Source organism: Anguilla anguilla, chromosome 2, assembly GCF_013347855.1.
Source record: "Anguilla anguilla isolate fAngAng1 chromosome 2, fAngAng1.pri, whole genome shotgun sequence".
In the NCBI taxonomy this organism is placed as follows: Eukaryota; Metazoa; Chordata; class Actinopteri; order Anguilliformes; family Anguillidae; genus Anguilla; species Anguilla anguilla.
In genome coordinates this window covers 38,590,178-38,610,237 of record NC_049202.1, presented here as the reverse complement: position 1 = coordinate 38,610,237, position 20,060 = coordinate 38,590,178, and the positions used below count along the sequence as shown (strand labels likewise).

Sequence of the window (20,060 nt, the reverse complement as noted above, 5' to 3'; positions counted from 1 at the left end):
CAGGTCCAATAAGGTACTATACTTATTATGTAACAGTTATCCATAACCATGAACACATTAAAACCTATTCACACAGTAAGCATAGGTTAGGTCAGAGAGTAATGTTAAGTCAAACTAGGAGGTATGACAACAAGCTACAACAAGATAACAATCAAGATAATGATACAAGTGCACTGTAAGTGCTGAATGGAGGTACATGTAACATGAAAGTGGTACAGGAGGTACATGTGTAACATGAAAGTGCTATAGAAACAAAGTAAAAGGATACAAGTGATAAGAGTGATCCTAGATTGGGAGTGCCCTGCAGAGTGGTGAGTCCAGGTAACTGTCATCATTCTCCAGGGCACTCAGACAATTATTTTGCACTTGTATTGTTATCTTTATGTTGTAGTTTGCTGTCATGCCTCCTAGTAGACTTAGCAGTACTCTATGACCTAGCCTATGCCTGCTGTGTGAACTGGACTTATTGTGTTCATGGCTATGAATAACTGTTACTTAAAAAGAATTGAAACTCAGACCTGTGTTTTGTAGTTGTCGCAGTGACCTTCAGTATGCACTTATTGTACGTCACGTTGGATGAAAGAGCCAAATAAATGTAATGTAATGAATAGATTCAAGCTACATGACAAACTATGAAAGCCAGAATGGCTTATTTATCTTATGTAGTGGCTTATGTAACTTTCATACCAAGAAAAATCCCATAGAAAAAGTGCAGCACTTGGAGCAAACTTTATGATCCGAATGCATAATTACTACTTTTCCTGCAAGATTTAAATTGTTTAAAGAATATGAAATTTTTTAATCTTTTTTTCCTAAGCTGTGCTTGTATAAGAGTGTAAGAGTATTGCTTTTCCAAAGTTACTTTCAGATTAGATGACAGTATTTGAAGGGTGGCCTCTCTGGATTTTGGAGATAAATGGCGCATGGAAAAGCAAGGATTAAATGGGAATGCTAATATATTCAGCAGCTACTTAAGTGTGCTGTTGGAGCCCTGAGGCTCAGAACAGTTGAGGCTAAGGAGCATAATCACTGTTGCCATTGCAACACACAGCTGTCTCTACGCACCTGTCCTTCACACATCAAGGCTGGTGATTGCTGCCCTTTAAGCCCTTCCTTCCCCGATTAGGAATATGCCTGATGGGTTGTGGGCGATGGGTGTGCTACCACTAACAACTTGAAAAAAGGCCGCTTTTCTTTTATATCATTTTCTTTTATAACTTGTGAAAAAAGAGTTTTTCCGAGGGTGACAATATGTGCTATTTTCAGCAATGTAGAAGTGGAGGCTTTAAAAAGTGATCGAATCGGTATATTTTTAAAAAGTGAAACGTTAATCAGATGAGAACCATCCAGGTGTTATGATGAAAAGATCGCTGCAAGGTGTTGGAGCATTTAATGAACCGCGTGTGAGAGCGTGTTAGTGTGCACTCGCCTTTGTGACAGATCAGCTATGACAATGTTGCATATGCATATGAAACACCACACAGCTGTCAGATTGGGTAAAGCATGTTTAGCTGCTGCACCTTTCACTTACAGTATGTGCATCTTTTAATGTCTTGCCACGCTAAATTGGCCTGCTTTAATCTGCACCAGAGTGTAATCCACCATAATTGACAAAGCAGGCAGGACTATAAAGCAGGAAACAGTTCTGATCCATGCTCAGTGTTCCCAGGGCATATTGTATAAAACTATAATCAAATCAAATCAAATAAAATTTTATTTATATAGCGTATTTTACAACAGTTGTCACAATACGCTTTACAGACAACCCTAGCCTAAACCCCCACAGGAGCAAGCCTAAGGCAACAGTGGCAAGGAAAAACTCCCTGTGGCAGAAAACTCCCTATAAGCTAGCCCCGTCCCTCCAACCAGTTCGATATTAGAAGTCATTTTCAGGCTAACTCAGAATGCCACACTGTATTGTTCACATTCTTTGAATGAAATTAGAATGAATTGAAAGGACAGAATGAAATGTGTGCAATAAAGTTGTATTTGAATGAGGATCCCCTGAAGATGTAATTAACCCAGTGCCACAAGAGCTTGTAGCTTAACCCAGGGGGTGGTTCTAGCTTGATTGCTTCGATTGGGTTTGGGCTATAGGGTTATGTTGTGCACCCGTTTGACACTTTGTGTTTCCACAGAGGAGACGGCGTTTGAGGCAGGAGTCAGAGTGCAGATTCACAGCCAGGCCGAGCCCCCCTTTGTTCACGAGCTCGGGTTCGGCGTTGCCCCGGGATTCCAGACCTTCGTTTCGACACAAGAACAGAGGGTACGTCTCTTTCTAAAACTTCTTCTTGATACTGCTGCATCCTCCAAGGTTAATTATTATATGACCCTCAATAAAACAGCAAGCTCAGAGCCACTTTTCCCATCGAATGAATACAGCATAGGCTACTCTCTAAAAGCAGCAACCTCAAATGCAATTTTCTGCTAACTGACCAGAATTAGATTTTAGTAGCCAACCAAGTGCAAGTGAATTTAATCATTGCAATCATTGATAATCACAGTGTGTCAGAATCTCTGCTAAATATTATCTGTGAGATGACGCCTTCTTCAGTACTGTGTGGTCACTGCGGCACAGAATCGTTCGTATTCTGTTTAGTTCCAAGGGAAGAGTCCCGTCTATTGGCCCATTAGCTCTGTGTCTACAGTTTCCTCTATATCGCTGTACTGTTGCTAAATATATTTTCCCGTCCCATGAGTCAAATTAAATGGCAGATATTATGAGCCCCTGGAGCACCACCATATTTTTTTATTCAAATATTCTGTGGCTGGGCTGCTTTTGTTCATGTTTTCAAAGCCCGATTTTAAACAAACGAACATGTTTGATCTTTTCCAAAGAAAGGGCATATAGATGCATTTTTCATGTCACATATTTCTGTGGAATGTGTTTTCCTTCTTCATATAAATGTTTCTCATTTATTTAAATATTAATAGGAGATAGGTCTAAAAAATTGCAAAACTAAACTGAGGATGCGGTTGCTTTTATTTTTTAGCTTTCCTTTTCTTTTTAAAAATGAGTCTGTTTGTTTAGTGGTTCAGCTCCTCTTACCCATTAAAACTTACTGGTAGGATCATTTGAATCTTACACATACATTCTGCCATTCATCGCAGATAAAAACAACCAATTTCATATAAAGTGCTTGATACAACCCTTACCTACAGATTCCCACCAACTATTGTGAGCTACTGCCCTGTGTTTGTGTGCACATATGTATGTGTAGTAATCACAATAATAGAACTTTACTGATCTCAAGAATGGGAAATTACTTTATCACACATGCCATGTCTGATAAAGCATAACTTTATCAGCATAATATTGAATTTTTCCAAAGTAACACAATGACACACAACGTACTGTTGGAGCAACTAAAACAATGTGGTTGTTATAGAGAGCAGCAGAGCTTCCATTAGTAGCAGATGGTGTGTAGTCCTTCCGTTAAGGAACCTTACAAAATGAAGCGCTAAATCACTCCCTGACCAGCGACCCCCAATCCCCCCCCCAAACTTCCTACTCAGTGATGTAGACAGCCGGACATTCATTGTAGCTCAAAGCACTGCACTTACTCCTTCCTTTGTGAAGAGGCTTCTAGCCTTGTCAGGTCTAGCTTTTGAGATCCATTAATTAATATGCTATTTAAAGAGAAATGTTTTGTAATCTGTGCGCTGACTTGTTTATGTGTTCTTTCACATAGATGCACAGACTTCGGTGACAAAGCAGGCAATATTGGTTAGTCACTGTGGGAAAGGTGACTTAAAGCAAGTCATGGTTATTGAGAATTATATATGTTTGGCAATTACCTTAAGTCAGTTTTTCTCAGAATTTTATCCATATTTTCTCCGCTACATATTCACAATTCACAATGGGGTCTTTAGTCTGGTTGCAATGTTGGACATGCTCTCAAGTTCTAACAGGTCATCAGGATACTTGAGCCTCATCTTCTGTGATTCTGGACTCGATTTCCCTCTCAGGAGAATATTCGCCAAGGTTACACAGATGGAAAAGTGTCAGATGGCAAGATTCATTATTTCAAACAATGTTTTGCCTTGTCTATTTTTGTTCAAGAGCATCACATAATGACAATTTATTTTGCCTGCTTCAACTGTTACCTCATCCATATGCAATTAATTACAGAGACACTCTGGGTCAGCACATCAAACAGAAGGCGATAGGTTCTGATTAAACATATCAATCATAAAACATGGTTTGTTAAGGAGGAATTTGCACGGTTAAAACAGAATGTCAAATAAAGCAGTTACAGAAAGAAAAAAAATGAAACACCTCAAAACTTTAAATTGAGTACAAATACTAAGGAAGTCTAGCAAACACCGTATGACTGAGAAAATTGCCCCCAAAGCCTTTATATCTAGTCCCTCTATGCAGGGATAGAGATCTCAGGCCCTTAAAAGTGGGAAACACATTAAATGTAGCGTCGGCTAAGGACCTGTTTATCAGACTCTGAATTCCAGCTCTTGTCCCATGCACTTTTTTGTGCATTAGGCACATTGTGGTTTTGCAAGCACTCGGCCTGATCGCATTTTCCGAATGAAAACTCCCCAAACCTCGATGAATAATGAAGTAAACAAGACTATTAAACTGCAAACGAAATGCTTCTCACAGGCTTTATCAGAAGCACTCCCTGCTCTGGCTCACAGTCATTAATATACCATTTCAAATCCATTATGTTATTTTTTTAAGAAGACACGCTGTCTTTCCTCTAATGCCTCTTACTTGAAATCCTGTTTTTGACGACAGACAGAAACAGCTCCTCTAAGTAAACAGATAAGAGACTGTATATTCTGTAGTCTTGTTATCATGGCCCCTGTTATAAGAAATATCTTCTTCGGCTATGATTATTTTTTACACAGTACCCATGGTTCCAACCATTAGGACTGTATGTCTCCTCCTGACAGAAACAGATTTAGGTTTCCTTTACAGGAATTCAGAGTGTCAAGCCAACCATGTACTGCAGACTGAAACACATGGGTGCAGTCATGACTTTTGTCCTTGGTCCATGAAGAATACTTTTATTCCAAGCTGAGCTCCAGTCTTTACTATCAAAGGGACTACGAGGATCAAATCCATGGATTGAATCTCCTGCCAAGAGAGACAGAAGATTAATGATGACTTACTGACCCACAGCAGTTGCCACCCAGACTGACCAAGATTAAATGGCAGTTCTTTAATCATATATACAGCTAAAATCTTAGTACTGGAGCCACTGCATTGAGGTCCATTTTGGACACAAATAAATGCAGTTCAATTAACACAACATTTTTCAGTCTATTTTGAGAAGTTTATCAGGTTAGTCAGTTATGACTCTGACAAGTGATGCTGTATATGTGGTTATATACTTCATATATGCTATGTTTTACAGTTTAGCAATTGCAGCAGCACACAATTGATATATTCTACATTTGACCAAAAAGAAAAAAGGTAGATAACACATGTAAATATATACAGTAGATAGCTGACAGTCTAAATAGATCCTGAAACATAAGCAGACATAGATGTACATCTGGAATTACAAGGTGCCTAACAACTGTCTTAAACAACTTAAAACATTCCAGGGAACGTTTTTGTGGTGAAAAGTCCGTTAAAAGTTCATCAGTGAACTGCCATCTAGGCATTCAGGTAAAAGCATGGCTACATTTGGTTAAAAAATAAAAGTTTTCATGCCGGCATAGCTATGTTCGGGTAAATCCTGAGCTTTATTGGAGTTCATGTCAGAATGTCTCTCAACCTAGATTTCCACCTTTCTAGATCCGGTTTTTGCTCATTGGGATAATAGTTTCCTGACACAGTGCTCTTAATGCCTATATACAGTAATCCCTTGAATGCAAACAACTGAAAGACAGATGTGAATGTAAAAGTGGAACCATTAAATTGTGAAAAGCAGTGCTACCACGGAAGGCCTGTTGTGATACTGTATATCCCCTCTGAAAGGGCTGTACAATGCCACATACTAAAGCATTCCTTTTTATGGGCAGTCCTTGCCTACTTGGATTGGATCTTGTGGGACATTTTGGTATTATATTTCTGATGCTGAGTATTCAGTATTTAAATATGAGATTAAGCCTTTCTCTCTTCACTCACAGTAATTCCTTCCTTGGTTTGCAAAAAATGGGTATTGTAAACATAAGACATGAGATGACATAACACAAAGATATGAGATTTCCAGAAAGTGTTTATTCTGTGATGATCTATTTGTGGCAGTACTGTGTGGTGTGGTCACCAGATGTGCTGAATATCCTGTGTGTGTGTGTGTGTGTGTGTGTGTTTATGTGTTTGTGCAGTTGACCTACCTACCTCCTCCTTGGGGGGAGTGTCAGTCCATGGCCCTGGAGTCTGGATTCTTCCAGGTGTACAGTGTCACGGCCTGCCGGATCGACTGTGAGACGCGCTATATCGTGGAGAACTGCAACTGCAGGATGGTGCACATGCCAGGTGTGCCCCCGTGTCTGTCCCTCCTTCTTCTTGCTCTGTCCCCATCTTTATGTTCTCCTGACCAGTCAGTTAAAACGTATGAGAATGGACATTGCAATGCACAGTTATGCCTTATTCCCACTGTCACAGAACCGCAGGTATTAAATTAAAACAAGTCACGCTTTTCTTTGGTGGAAGCTCAAAAGACACAAAAATGCCTCATCTTAGTACGGATAAAGAATACAATGTTGCAAAATCAGCAATGTTTCATATTAAGTGTCAGAATAAATCAAAAAGACTGTAAAAGAGATGAAATAGCAGGTTCTAATGAGAACTCTTTGTTTGATTGTTGGTTGTTAACTTCAACTAAAGTTTATTGCTAAAAAAATTAGAGTATCCTACCGTTTCACACAGAGCTGCAGTCATTTATGTCTGTTTTTTCTTTGAAATTTTATAAAACATTATCCAGGTAAATGCTGCTTTATGAGCTAGTTCACACCTAGGCTGTTTTTTCCATGGAGTTTAGTGCCTCTCTCATCTGGTGTATCTACTTGGAAACACGTGTGCAGTGTTTTTCATGTGCAGAAAAAAATTCCAGCGGAGGAGGTCAATCTTTTTCTTCTGTTTTCTCATTTCTGTGGTTCTCAGTTCATCAGTAATTCAGCTTTGCTCAGTAAAGCCGCTTAACTGAGCTGTTATTCTGTCTACAGGTGATTCTCCTTTCTGCACCCCTGAACAGTACAACGAATGTGCCGAGCCAGCACTGGGTAAGCATGGGCAGGAGCAAAGAGGCACTATTTTCATCATGCACTGATGGAACAAACAAGATCTATTCTTCTTGTGTTTACATCAGGAACAGATTTTACTTACTTGCATTGCAGTATTTCATTCTCTCCTGTCTCATTTACCTTGCCACCCCCCCACATATACTTGCCCCCTCCGATATATTTGTCCCAGACAATATCTATGTTCAATGTCACACATAGATAAAATCTGACATACAGCCAATTGAGAATCTCTTACTACACTATGCTTATTTTTCTATGAACGTGAAACAGGAGCGAGTCAATGTGATAATTAGGTCAAAAAATAACTCTGACGCATTGGTCATTCCTCATTTAAAATTCCATTGGCATCTTCAGTATGAGGATAAATCTCTTTATTTCCAAATTTTCCACAGTATTTTGTTTAAATGAGCTATTTATGGACAGCCAATGGTAGGGATGGCAAACATTATTGTCATCTCTACCAATCATTAAATATCAATGTAATTAATGTGCATGAAGTCACATTAGCTAGACAGATAGCTTGCAGAAAGTATTATGGTAGCTATATAACTTTAGCAAGCATGACAGCTGGCTTACATAGCTGGCTAATTTGAAGCAGGCATTATATAATGCAGACTAGCTTGCTTAACTAGATAGCTACTTAGCTGTGGACATGGGGCATTGTCATCTTGAAGTTTGTTAACATAGGATGAAGTTGACCATATGTTCATTAAGTAACAAATGACATCAACCTTGACTTCTAAGGATGTACACCCGAACCATACAAGGAAAATCTGGCCCACATCCTAATGAAATTATCAGAACTTTTTACTGTTGGACCACTCACTGGTTTGTTTTGTTCACTGCCTGTATATTTGTTGATTAAATGTTACATAACAGTGAGGACAATGAAAATTACACCAAAGTTAAATGCATAACCAAAAACGCACATTACTGTAAGTGCAATAACGTAGAAGGCACTATGAATTTAGGAGGTAGTCATTTAATGGGAACATTTTAACGAGAACCATTTTGAAATGACTGAAATACTGAATCAGACCTTTGTGAGATAATGTGGGCAGTGACATACTGTAGTCAACCATATCCAAAAAAAAAAAAAAGTATTAAAATGACATTCAACTGTCATTTTAATTTCTTTTTTTTTCAATAATGAGAAAGCAGTACTCTCAGTTATTGCCAAACCTGTGGGAATTCAACTCTACAGTGAGAAAGAGCACAGTACTGCAATTCACCATTGATATGGAAAAGGTTTTTTCAAAGGACACTTCTGCTTGAATTGGTTTGGTATTTATTTTGTGGTATAGGAATATGCGGCTTTATCATTTGTACAGAAACAACATAAAAGTGTATATATTGTCTACAAAATATAGGCTTAAACAATTCTTAGACTCAGACTACTGTAGCCCTCTTGTGATGGCAGTGGGCTCTGTCCAGCAGAGTTAGGTGAGTAGTACCTGGAATTGAATTGCTATGTGAAAAATTTTGTGTGAGTTGCTCTGGATAAGAGCATTTGCTAAATGCTTGTAATGTAATGTAATTGGTCTCCTGTATGCCTGATGTAAAATTGCGGCGTGAACGTGTTGGTACTAAACAGAATCCTGGGTTCCCAGCAGTTGATGGTGAGGTGGCTGGATACCTTATTTACCCCAAGGGTTATTCTGGTTAAGTGCAGTGCTTGGAAAGGCTAATGAGTGTGGTGCTTCCACTGTGAAAATGCTATACCCATACATTAGGTAGCATAATATTTATTTATTTCCCAGAATGTCGAAAATACTTTCTCTATATTTTAACATGAACAGAATGAACATTGCAGTACAAAATTCTTAATGATTGACAAAAAAAGCAATATTTATTTTGCCTTAAGTACCGAAAGTATAGCATGAACTATTCCTTAAGAAACTTAAGAAATCCCCAACTCTGAAAAAGTAGTTGTATCCTATAAATTTGCAGCACAAATTTATACGATACAGCCCTCTGGAATTCAGTCACCTTTCATACACCGTAATCAATATAATTTAAAGAGATTTCTGCCCAATATGCATTTTCAGTACCCAATAGTCTATAATTTAAAAGCCCATACCTGTGACAGTGTGATGTCCTAAACCAAATTATTTTTTGTGAAATTGGCTTAAGTCCACAAGCTTGTTAGACTACATTGCAGCCCAGTACATTGGTGCACATTTTTTTTTGATCCACAAATTACTTCCAGTACTCTGGGATAAACATTTGCAATACAAAAATCAATGATGGAACATCCATAACATTTCAATTTATTTAAACAGTATTCGAAGGAAATATCGAGTGAATTATGCAAAAAAGTTCTATTTTTTCAAATGAAGAATCGTATTACTCCTATGATATTCAGTAAATGGCAACGGTGGGTACTCGATTCGAACTTAAGTCGCACATTTGTAGACTTCAGGTTCAACTTGCAACTTGCCCTTAAATGACTCGAGACTCGACTCGGACTCATCAGTAATGATTTGTGAGCAGTAAGCAGAAGATTGCAGTTGTGAAGATCACATGCGTAAAAATACTTTATTTGATTTTCATAAGCCTTCTCTCACCCCTCTATGCACCACACTGTGCGGACCTGTCAGCCAGAGCAAGCCATATAATCACAACCACACACACGCCCTCACTGTAGTGCAGCACGACTTCACCCTCAGTCCCGAGTGTTCTTGCCTTCGGCTTCAACAACTTTAAGCCCCTTGGGCCGAACAAAAATTGGCAACGTGTAAAGAATGTGGCATAAAAATAAAAGGTTCTGGATCAATGACATCAAATTTAGTCAGACTTCTGAAAACATATGATTCAGTCTGCTATCACTAGAGATGGCCACCACTATTCATGCTGCAGTGTAACGTGTTGGCAGGCTCATTAACTACATTCATGTCAGGGCATGTTTGAATTTATTCAATCAGTATCACTGCAGCACACAATTATTCCTCTGACATATAGCATTTGTGACATTGTAGGAAGTTAACTTGCATTATTCGAAAGATGAGGATGATGAGTAGAATGTATGTTTCTGAGGTAGGCTACTCAAAGAGGGAGCAACAGGCTATTACGATTCTAAGAGCTCTGCTGCTACGTTAATTTGCTATAAGTAAACCTCCGGCTGCTTGTCATACCTGACTGATGGTTTTGATATTGTTAGTTTATTCTGATTTCAGTGCTGGGCAAATGATTAATCTACCGAGCTGTAAAGGGCAAAGCAAGGTTTTTAAATTAAAACTGCCTGAATTTAGATCAGTTGAAGTGAAAGTTGTTGCTAATCATTTCTCCCACATTTACCGTAAATGACAATAACTTGTCTTCAGATTTAGAAAGTTTCAAATAGAGGGTATCCACTGGGTAAAAAAAAACATTTTTCGGTCAGTATTTATTTATTTATTTATTTTGCATTATTAAGGTTGGCTTTTTATAGTTGAATGAATGTCTAACAAATGAATTTTTATAATAATTGATGGTAAGTTATGTTTAAAATAATAATCTTTTGCAATATTTTCAACTAAAAGGCATAGGTTAGCAGCTCTAAACCCCTCCACTTACAGGTATCTATGCTCTTGTCTTAAACCATCCATATCCAGCACCAGCATTTTTTTTTGGGAGGGAATATTTGTGAGTAGCTACCTTGCTTTCTTGCTTGCCTAGTTCATATTCAGGTTTTGCCACTGTGAAGCTCTGACCAGAAGTAGTAATGCTATTTCAGTCAATATGGAAGTCCATAATGCAAGTAGTCAATGGTAATCCAATGCAGCAAGTTGTGCTAAGAGGGATGAGCCAGTTATTCTACTACACTGCTGCACACAATCAGCTTTACCTTACCAATATACCCCCTTAGTATAAACCCAATGTATAGATAATGATGTTTTGAGAGAAGGCATTTGGTGGTTGGGGAACAGTCCATACATGGATAGCTCTTGTTCAACATTGTTTAACCCAGCCGAGCTCTTGTAAAGATAAAGGATGTTCACGATTACAAGTTAACTTGAAAAAAGGTGCCAAAAACCTCACCTCACTCACAATGTCCCTGAGAAATGATGCTGGATTGTCTGCGAATTAGAAAGTTAAAAGGGTTTTGGCTCCCTGGAAGTGATGAAGTCCAGTCTCAAGATGCTGCAGTTGAATTTTAATTAGTCATTTATTATCATTTAGATAGCTTGGAAAATCATACTGTTTTTCAATGTTTTTCAACTGTTTTTATTTTCCTCTTTGTTTCTCTCAATTGTCAATATTAGTGATGACACAATGACTATTACAATACTGTTAGATTATTTCTATTTATCATTTATCTCAATGAATGGGATGGATGACTAATATTTAAAAAAAAAATTAAAAAAATTATAAAATACATTGTCTGACTGTCCATCCTTATTTTCTTTTTAAACAGCAAAGCTGTCTGAAAAGGACAACAACAACTGTATCTGCCGGACCCCCTGCAACATGACCCGCTACAATAAGGAGTTGTCTATGGTGAAAATTCCCAGCAAGACTTCAGCAAGATACCTGGAAAAGAAGTTTAACAAGTCTGAGAAATACATCACGTGAGTGTTCTTGGATAATACTAATGAGTTAATTCATTGTGTTCCTGAAGCAACACGACTCTAATTTCATAAATGGGAAGCGTATTTGTTGGCAACATGTCTGTACACAGTCCTTGGTAAAAGTTTTGACTAATTATGTATAAACGTACTTCAAAACTGTCTATTCAAAAATGTAAAAAAGTTTTTTGTGTGTCAGAGTCCCTTAAATTATAAATAAGTGTCTACCATGAAGGACAATGTTGCTGACCCCTGATTTTTACATTTTGAATGGTTTTAGTGTGTTTTTCAAACTATCAGTGGCCAATACAAAGGTATCCAGCAGCAGACTAGAGTATAGGAGGCTGGCAGGACTTTGCCTGGTCTGAAACTTTGTTCTTTGATTCTGCCTGGAGCAGCAAATCATCCATTAGAGAATCTTCGTGTCAGTGACATATAGCATTAGGCAAAATTTGGTAATCTGTTTTCTTTAACTGCCATTTTCTATCCGTGTGCATGAGTTTATGTTTTTCTTGTGTGGTAGGGACAACATCCTGGTCCTGGATATATTTTTTGAAGCCCTCAACTATGAGACCATTGAGCAGAAGAAAGCTTATGAAGTGGCTGGTTTGCTGGGTAAGAACCGTTCACAAAGCCACTGCAGCACTTGCATATTTTCTTTAAAATATCATAAATCTTGTCTTGGGCCCTGTTTCACATACATTACAAATCAAATTTGTTTGTTGACATTTTGAGATGAACCCACGATTTTTGGTTTCACGAATCAAGTTCACAGGCAGACTTGTTAGCAGAGCAACAGGTTCAGGCTGAAATTCACTGGATAAAATGAACATATCTTATATAAGCCGCACTGTGAAATCACACACACACACCAACAGCAGAAATGAAGCATTGTTTGTTAGAGATTCTTATCGATGAACAAGCCATCGTTGCAAGAAGAGCAGTGTTTCGAGAGACTGACAGGATCTTTTAAGGCGCTTGGATGATTATCTTTACGAGCACTACTGATTTAGTCGTGAGGGAATTATCTACTTCGAGCAGTTAATAGTAGTGCACATTGCCAACTTGGAGCGAAGCAGAGCCCTAACAGTGACACAGACACTGTATTGGGCTCCGTTTCCTCGTGCCAGCACATTTTTATATGCTGTTGGCGTTACTGAAAATATAATAAATATAATAGTAATAAACTTACATTTGTAAAACGCCTATTACGCATAAAATGCAACACAAAGTGCTTCACATTTGAGAAGAACAAAAACAAACAAAATAAAAGTAAACAAAACAATATACAAGATTACACAATAGATACAGTATTAGAAATGAGAATGTTTAAACAGGGCAGTGGAAAAAAAATATGCAGAAATAAATAAAATGAGAAACATCAGCAAAGCGACAGTATGCCAAGCGATCAGGAAAGTGTAGCCTACTTTGCATTTAAGAGGCTTGTCAGTGTGTTTGTATTTTCTAGCCATGCAAGGGTAAACACTATTAAGGATGGTTCCTATATAGTCCCAGGTAAATTTCATATAATTTTCAAGAGTTTCACAATGGTAATATTCACGTAATCAAAAGTAAGTGTTCTACAATTCCAAAACAAAATAAAAACATAGGTTACATGATGAGAGTTAGAAAATACCGCTTTTGTCCATTTCAATGTGTTATTTCATCCTGCAAAGGGCAGTTTTGTAGAGCAGTTCACAGAAGTCTCTTATCAAGCCCCCAAAGGCAAACAGACTATTAACTGTGCTGACAGGGAGCCAGCAGGTGTGATAAAGAGACAGTGCTCAATTGCAAAACATCCTACTGGATCAGCATTATGTAAACCTTAGGTTCTCCATTAATACTATGTAATTGTGTGTTGTATTGTTGGAAAGCTTATGTCATGGGGAACAAGCTGGTGTCTTTGATGGTTGGGCGTGGCTATCTCTTATATAAAGGGAAATGTGGAAGGGTTCAGAGGGACTCATCAACATGGTCTCCTACGCATATGCATATAGCCATTAAACTCCACGCACACTTTTGCACCATTGTATATTTTGTCATTATTAATATATTTACAATTAATTGCTTTCACTTTAACCTGGCAATCCTCTTTGACTCTTACCACTGCACACCTAGAAGTTTTAACGCCCTACCATACACGCAGAACTCAGAATATCTGCATCCCGTAGTCATTTGCCTATACACAATTGTATTTTTGCAGGTACACAAGCCAGAGGAAAATCTGTGATAAATAGCTATCCATATAGGACCACACTACTGGCAGAAAGCGGTCTCCTCTGTCCATGCCTGAATTTTAGCACAGATGAAAGGTTAAATACACTATTTTTGGAGTCAGATAATTGAGATGACATTAAATTAATCCTGTTCCAGTACCACCAGGTAAGACTACATGCATTCACCCAAATACTTCCGCTGCTTGGTGCATCTAAGGGTTTTCTTACAGTGTCATCTTCCTTTATAGCAGAGTGGGTGCATGCAGTTATCCAAAATGGTTCAAAGCTAGGTTAGCTAATCAAATCATAATTCAGTCGCAATTCACAAGTAAGCCCAAATTTAAATTTTAACAAGATAAGTTGATACGAAACGCTTCTAATTGTTTAAACGACGTACATGAAACAGGGCCCTGAAATCCTGGAATTGTTCCCAGTTCAGTGGTGAACATCACATGAGTGTTCTTGAGGCTTTCTGTGTCTCTCCTGGTTAATTGGCAGGTGACATCGGCGGGCAGATGGGGCTGTTCATCGGAGCAAGCATCCTGACAATACTTGAGCTGTTCGACTATGCCTATGAGGTCAGAATTCACCTTGAGGGGCACAAATAACCTCACCAGAAAAAATAAATGTCGGTCTGAGCTGAGTGTATTATACCAACAAATGGTAGTCTTGGTGCCACAACAAATTATTTACTTACACTTTCAGTTATTTCAAGAGTGAAAGAGAAACAATGGCCATGCTCCCTATAATATTTGAAAACTGTACCATATTTGAAGGACGGCCACTGTAAATTCTTTCAGTTAGTAATTTTCCATGACATATTACATTTCACCCACATGACTATCTTTATGAAGGTGAGTTAGGTCATTAGAGTGACATAGGGATCAATTAGGATTGATTAAATAGCATAGGTATGTACTTTTAATGAATTTGTCCTGTGGTTATGATAGATCATCTTCATTATCAAATGATGAGGAAAATTAATGGTCTTTATGAAAACTAAGCTTCACAGAGACTGTGAAGACTTGATTGATCTGCGTCTAACAAAATTGCTGATTCCATAAAGATGAGTGATTTCCCCCCATGGGTGAAAAGACCTGAAGTATTTTGGTTGAAAACTCTTTGATGCCTTTAAAGAGCTCAATACATTCAATAAATTAAAGCACTGATAAATGAACCAGATATTTAATCAACCTATGGATGGATGTTTAAAAGCAATTTGGAACAGAGAAATTTCAGGAAATTGAAAAAAGTCAGCTTACATACATCCCAAAAAGGTGTTTGCAGATACGCATCAGCAGTGATTCCATTTCCACTTCCTCTGATCATGGTACCTAGTCCTTACGTCATGTCAAGCTTATTGGAGGCTTGCTTTCCCCATCACTAAAATGAGCTTTTCACATAATTGCCCAGTTCTGATCTAGCTCCCTGTAACCATACTGTGTTTACGCATTGATTTTAGGTGATACGAGACAAATTGCTGGACTTATTGAGTCGAGATGAAGAGGAAGGGAGCCACAGGGAGGATGTGGTAAGGAAAGGAATGTCACTTTAGGCATTTCGTTTCTCTGGGGAAGTCTTTTTTCAAACTGCAAACTGAGTAACTTGGAGGAACACAGTATGCGGTCACAATTTGTACATTTTCGTGTCTGTCACGCTATACCCACATTATTTAGAAAGTGTTTTTTTTTTTTTAATAAGACATCTAAAAATACTCAAAACACATCAGAGTCAAATTATTATTTTGGAGGGGCGTATTATTATTATTCTAGAAAGATCTGGTGTATGTGTCAGCGCGCATGCACATGTGCACATGTGTGTTCTTCCCTGCACAGAGCACCTGCGATCCGGTGGCGAACCACTCTGAAGCCATCAGCCACACTGTCAGCGTGCCCCTGCAGACCACACTGAGCACACTGGAGGAGATCACCTGCTAGTGCCTCCCGACCTGCCCTGACGCCCACCAGCTCGGACAGCAGGGACGGGGGGTCCGGAGGGAGGTCTGCTGGGGACCTGCCCCGCGTTGACTGAGTGTCTTTGGAACAAAATCATCGAAGGAAAATAGCAGAAGAAAAACCAAGAGCTTTGCTGCAACATGCTGCACAATTGGGAATAATGGATATGTCCTCTTGACTTAAAATGAACTCTCTGTGAGTGAAGACAGTCTCAGACATATTCTCCCCGACAGACTCTGAGCCGAGAGGTCTCTGATTTCATGGCTGATACAAAATCGGTCCACCGAGGGAATACATCTGTATAGCTTTGTGTATACAATTCACTCTCTTGTCATTCACAACCTACTGCCAAATTGTATATTTGCCAACTGTCCCACTTGCATGTTGGTTCTTTGGATACAGTGCTTTTTACTGATGCCAAGACTGTTGTTTCGCTTACGCTGTATGTCTCTGAAACTATACGGCTTGCAAGGCAAAGCTTGGTGTGCCACTGTGGGAGAAACATCCTGCTCAGAGGGTCACAGTCAGTGCTCCAACATCTGCAGCTTTCTTCGTCAATTAAATGCTGTGTGTAACAAACCATTTAATGTGCGCCACTCGCTCCTGTTATTCTCACACATTGATTTGTGGATCAGTTATGTAACCACTTAACTTTAAATGACATGAATTTTATTTATTTATTAAAGTTTATACACCAAAAATTCAGTTCGGTCGCTTTAGTATCGCCGTAAAAATGACATACAGTGTTGTCAGTGGCAGTCAGGAAGCACAGGGGTGCAGTAGCAGAAGACAAAGAGTTGATTATAAGGAGCTGGGGTAAAGAGGTTGAGGGTCTAATGAGTGGAAGAGGGTTGTGGAAGAGATTGAGGTGGTGAGAGCTGTGTAAGAGTTTAAATGTTGCAGAAATGCCAGGCCACCATTTCCATTTACTTTACAAAGTGTTCAGCTGCGGTTCACTGATTTGCTCGTGTATTTATAAAAATACATATGAAGCAGTTTTTCGCCACAGGTTTATCATGAAAAATGATACTCAGCTCTACAGCTGTCCCATTCCAGTTTTTCAAGCCTAAGTGGATGCATTTCATTGGAGGAATTTAAGGTGAGGCCTTGGTTCAACTAAAAAAGGTATTTATAAATATTTTCGATTTAAAAATTATATTGCCATTCATTAACATTCTTAAGATTATAGCAGGGTGATCAGAAATGTCTATATTCATTCATTTGTATTGACATAAGATTTCACAGAGCATAAACTGTGCCTTGACAATGTAGTCTTGTGCATGGAAATGAATGTATGCCTGGATTAAGTACAATTTAGTTAGTTAATTTTGGAGATTGGTCAGCACTGATCTCTTTGTTTGAGGAGATAAAATTGTCATTTACGTGTGGTTGAAATCAAGTACACATGTTATTTGTATCCCGGTCATATTTCTTTTTTGTGTTGTTCCTGAAAATTAAATCAAACAGTAAGTCTAATATCACTGTTTTTTGAGGATTCAGATTCAGATTCAGAAACAGCCTGCATCCTCCTTCCAAAGAAAAATTATTTGAAGCACATTTTATCTGATACATTCCCTTCCACTAAGACCTCCACTCCATATCATCTTACCACTTGATTTCATATAAATATCAAAATCAATGAATATGCTGTGCTAATATAATATGGTTTACAAAATAATATATAATCTTAGGCTAAAAAATGGTATTTTAAAATATTTATATTCAACAATATTTGTGAATTCATATGTGCTCATTGTTAACCAACTTCATTTTGTACACATTTTGAGACATCCAGTTGTCTGTTAGAGTAGATTAAAAGTTACAGAAGTCTTTAATACACCCTAGCTAAACACAACATTTCATGAACAATCATACTTTAAACAAACTTATCCCAATTATTCTGCTGTTTAAATTGGAATTTTGCCAAACATGATTTCTCTGTAGGAGAACTATGCAAAATTTCAGAATGTTCAGAAAGGTCAAGGAAAATCCAAACTGCAGTACCATCTGTTTTTGTTGTTTTAATTTATTTTTATTTTGTATGTTACCGTCAAACACTTATACACATAATTAAATGAATCCCTGTCCCGAGAACAACAGTTCATTTACATTATCCAATTAGACCAGTCATCTTGTGATATATATTTCAAAGACCAGCCTGCTGTGTCCTTGAAGTAAATGTGTAGGTGGGATTCAATCAAATACAATTTCCCCCAAATACACTCTGCCATTTTAAGAGCATTTTCACAACAATCCGAGAGGATTTTCACTCTCTTTAACTTCCCCGGGTTTTTTTTTGTTGGATTCAGTCAAAAAAAACAAACAAAAAAAAAACATTATGCTCATAAGGATCATCACCCACTAACAATTTAATTTAACTATACATCATGAAGTCTATTGAACATGGCCATAAGCATGACAGACATAGTCATATCCAGTTACGATAGCATAATGTATGCAGCAATCAATTTGTGGCATTTTGAATCTGTTTTTTTTTTTTTTTTTTAATGCTGCATATAGTATGGATATGTTAAGACATGACACTTAAAACAGATGTCAGATTAACATCTAACAACTAACAAATTAATAATAATCAATAACAATGTGTATGCAAACAAGGTTTCGTTTTCTTCAGACAGCAAAGGTGCTACAATGTGAACCAGTTTAACCAGGTACAAGTTAGAGTACATGCATATATGATATAATGTCTACTTAAATTGAAATACTTCCAAATATTATTTTAATCTGAAATATTAGCACAATTAATTGTGCAGAATATTCTAAGCCAAAGCATATTTAATGATAAATTCTTTTAGTGAGCACTTGAAATAGTCCTTTTTATTTTTCTTTTTTCAAATCCTATTCAGATTAATATTGTTTGTTACCCTTCTATTCATTAGTAAGTTTTAAAAACAATCTACCTATCATATATATATTTGATTTAATTGTTTTTTTTTTTTTTAAATGGTTTTCATGATGAACCAAACCAGTTCCTTAGATTCATTGCCATGGTCAGTTGTAGATTCTGCCATCCCATGTTCATCATCATAAAGTGACCACATGCTTTATTTTACTGAAACGTGATTTCTAAAGAGGTAGTTAAAGTGAATAAGCATTTGAATATACTAATAGGTGCTACCCCAGAAAGCTACAAACCTTTGAAGGAGGGTTTTCAGTGCAGTTCAGTGGTCATCCAAACAACATTTCCGCCACCAAACTACTTATGTCTCTGGATTTTATGTGGATTTAACTGAAATTGGCAAGCAGTAGGATATGAATGCTATCAAGATTTTTGGTTTCTAAGTGTGTGTTTGCGGGCCCTGAAAATGCAATTTAGCAGTAATTTATCATCTGGGAAACAGGAGGTTATACCAAAATGACCACAGATTAAATTGGATATCATTTAAGATCACTGTCAATAGTGACAGATCTTTCAGTTAAATTCCAGCTTAGTTGCTTCAATAAGAGGCTCAGCCATGGTCAATGAACTTTTATTTGCCTTGCTGTATGTGCACATGCACTACATTCCTGTTTCTGCCCATTAAATTGCAATCAGCACCACAAGTTGCATTTTAATTATAAAAAAATTAAAGCAAATTATTCCCATGAGCATGACTGCTGGACGTGAGAATATACATTTTCACTTGAATTTCCCTTCAACCACATTTTGATCAACATTTTTTTTTTGTTGCAAGAACCAAAAAACTGCTAAATTTGCAGTCTAATCAGACCATTAAAAATAGCTTATCATTGCTGGTACAGTTAGTAACATGACCCTCTGGAGCTCCTGTTGTCAGAGAGAAGCTGGTCTTTATCCTTGTTAAGGATTCATTCTGTGATACTCCATTCGTGTTTTTGACATCAAATGAATAAACCAAAATAATTTTTTCAGCTCACTAGAGCATGTGGCTTATTTTCAACGTGGAACTAGCATGCAGTCTTCTTCATATATCTTTGGAAAAGTCACTGTGCTTAAATGCTCAAATTCCTTCCTGACATATACATAGCTGCAAATGATTTTTACGCTTATATTATAAAATAAATGCCATACATCCATCCTCATTTCGATCTGCGTAAGCATTTACCACAACCTTTTCTGACTATATTGGCATCACTAAAATAAGGCCCAA

At 37.7% G+C, this 20,060-nt stretch overlaps 1 protein-coding gene across 3 annotated transcripts in view; it reads left to right on the top strand.

Annotated features, from left to right (window-relative positions):
• The window catches only part of LOC118221040 (acid-sensing ion channel 2-like), a 363,912-nt gene extending 344,086 nt beyond the window's left edge, over positions 1-19,826 (top strand). For all 3 annotated transcript variants that reach the window (XM_035405639.1, XM_035405640.1, XM_035405637.1), the window contains 8 exons: positions 2,139-2,266; positions 6,295-6,445; positions 7,135-7,191; positions 11,609-11,762; positions 12,283-12,374; positions 14,474-14,553; positions 15,438-15,506; positions 15,811-19,826. In XM_035405639.1, coding sequence (XP_035261530.1) covers positions 2,139-2,266; positions 6,295-6,445; positions 7,135-7,191; positions 11,609-11,762; positions 12,283-12,374; positions 14,474-14,553; positions 15,438-15,506; positions 15,811-15,912 — 833 coding nt within the window. In that variant the 3' untranslated portion in view covers positions 15,913-19,826. The remainder of the gene's footprint in view (positions 1-2,138; positions 2,267-6,294; positions 6,446-7,134; positions 7,192-11,608; positions 11,763-12,282; positions 12,375-14,473; positions 14,554-15,437; positions 15,507-15,810) is intronic.
• Positions 19,827-20,060: the final 234 nt, after the last annotated feature.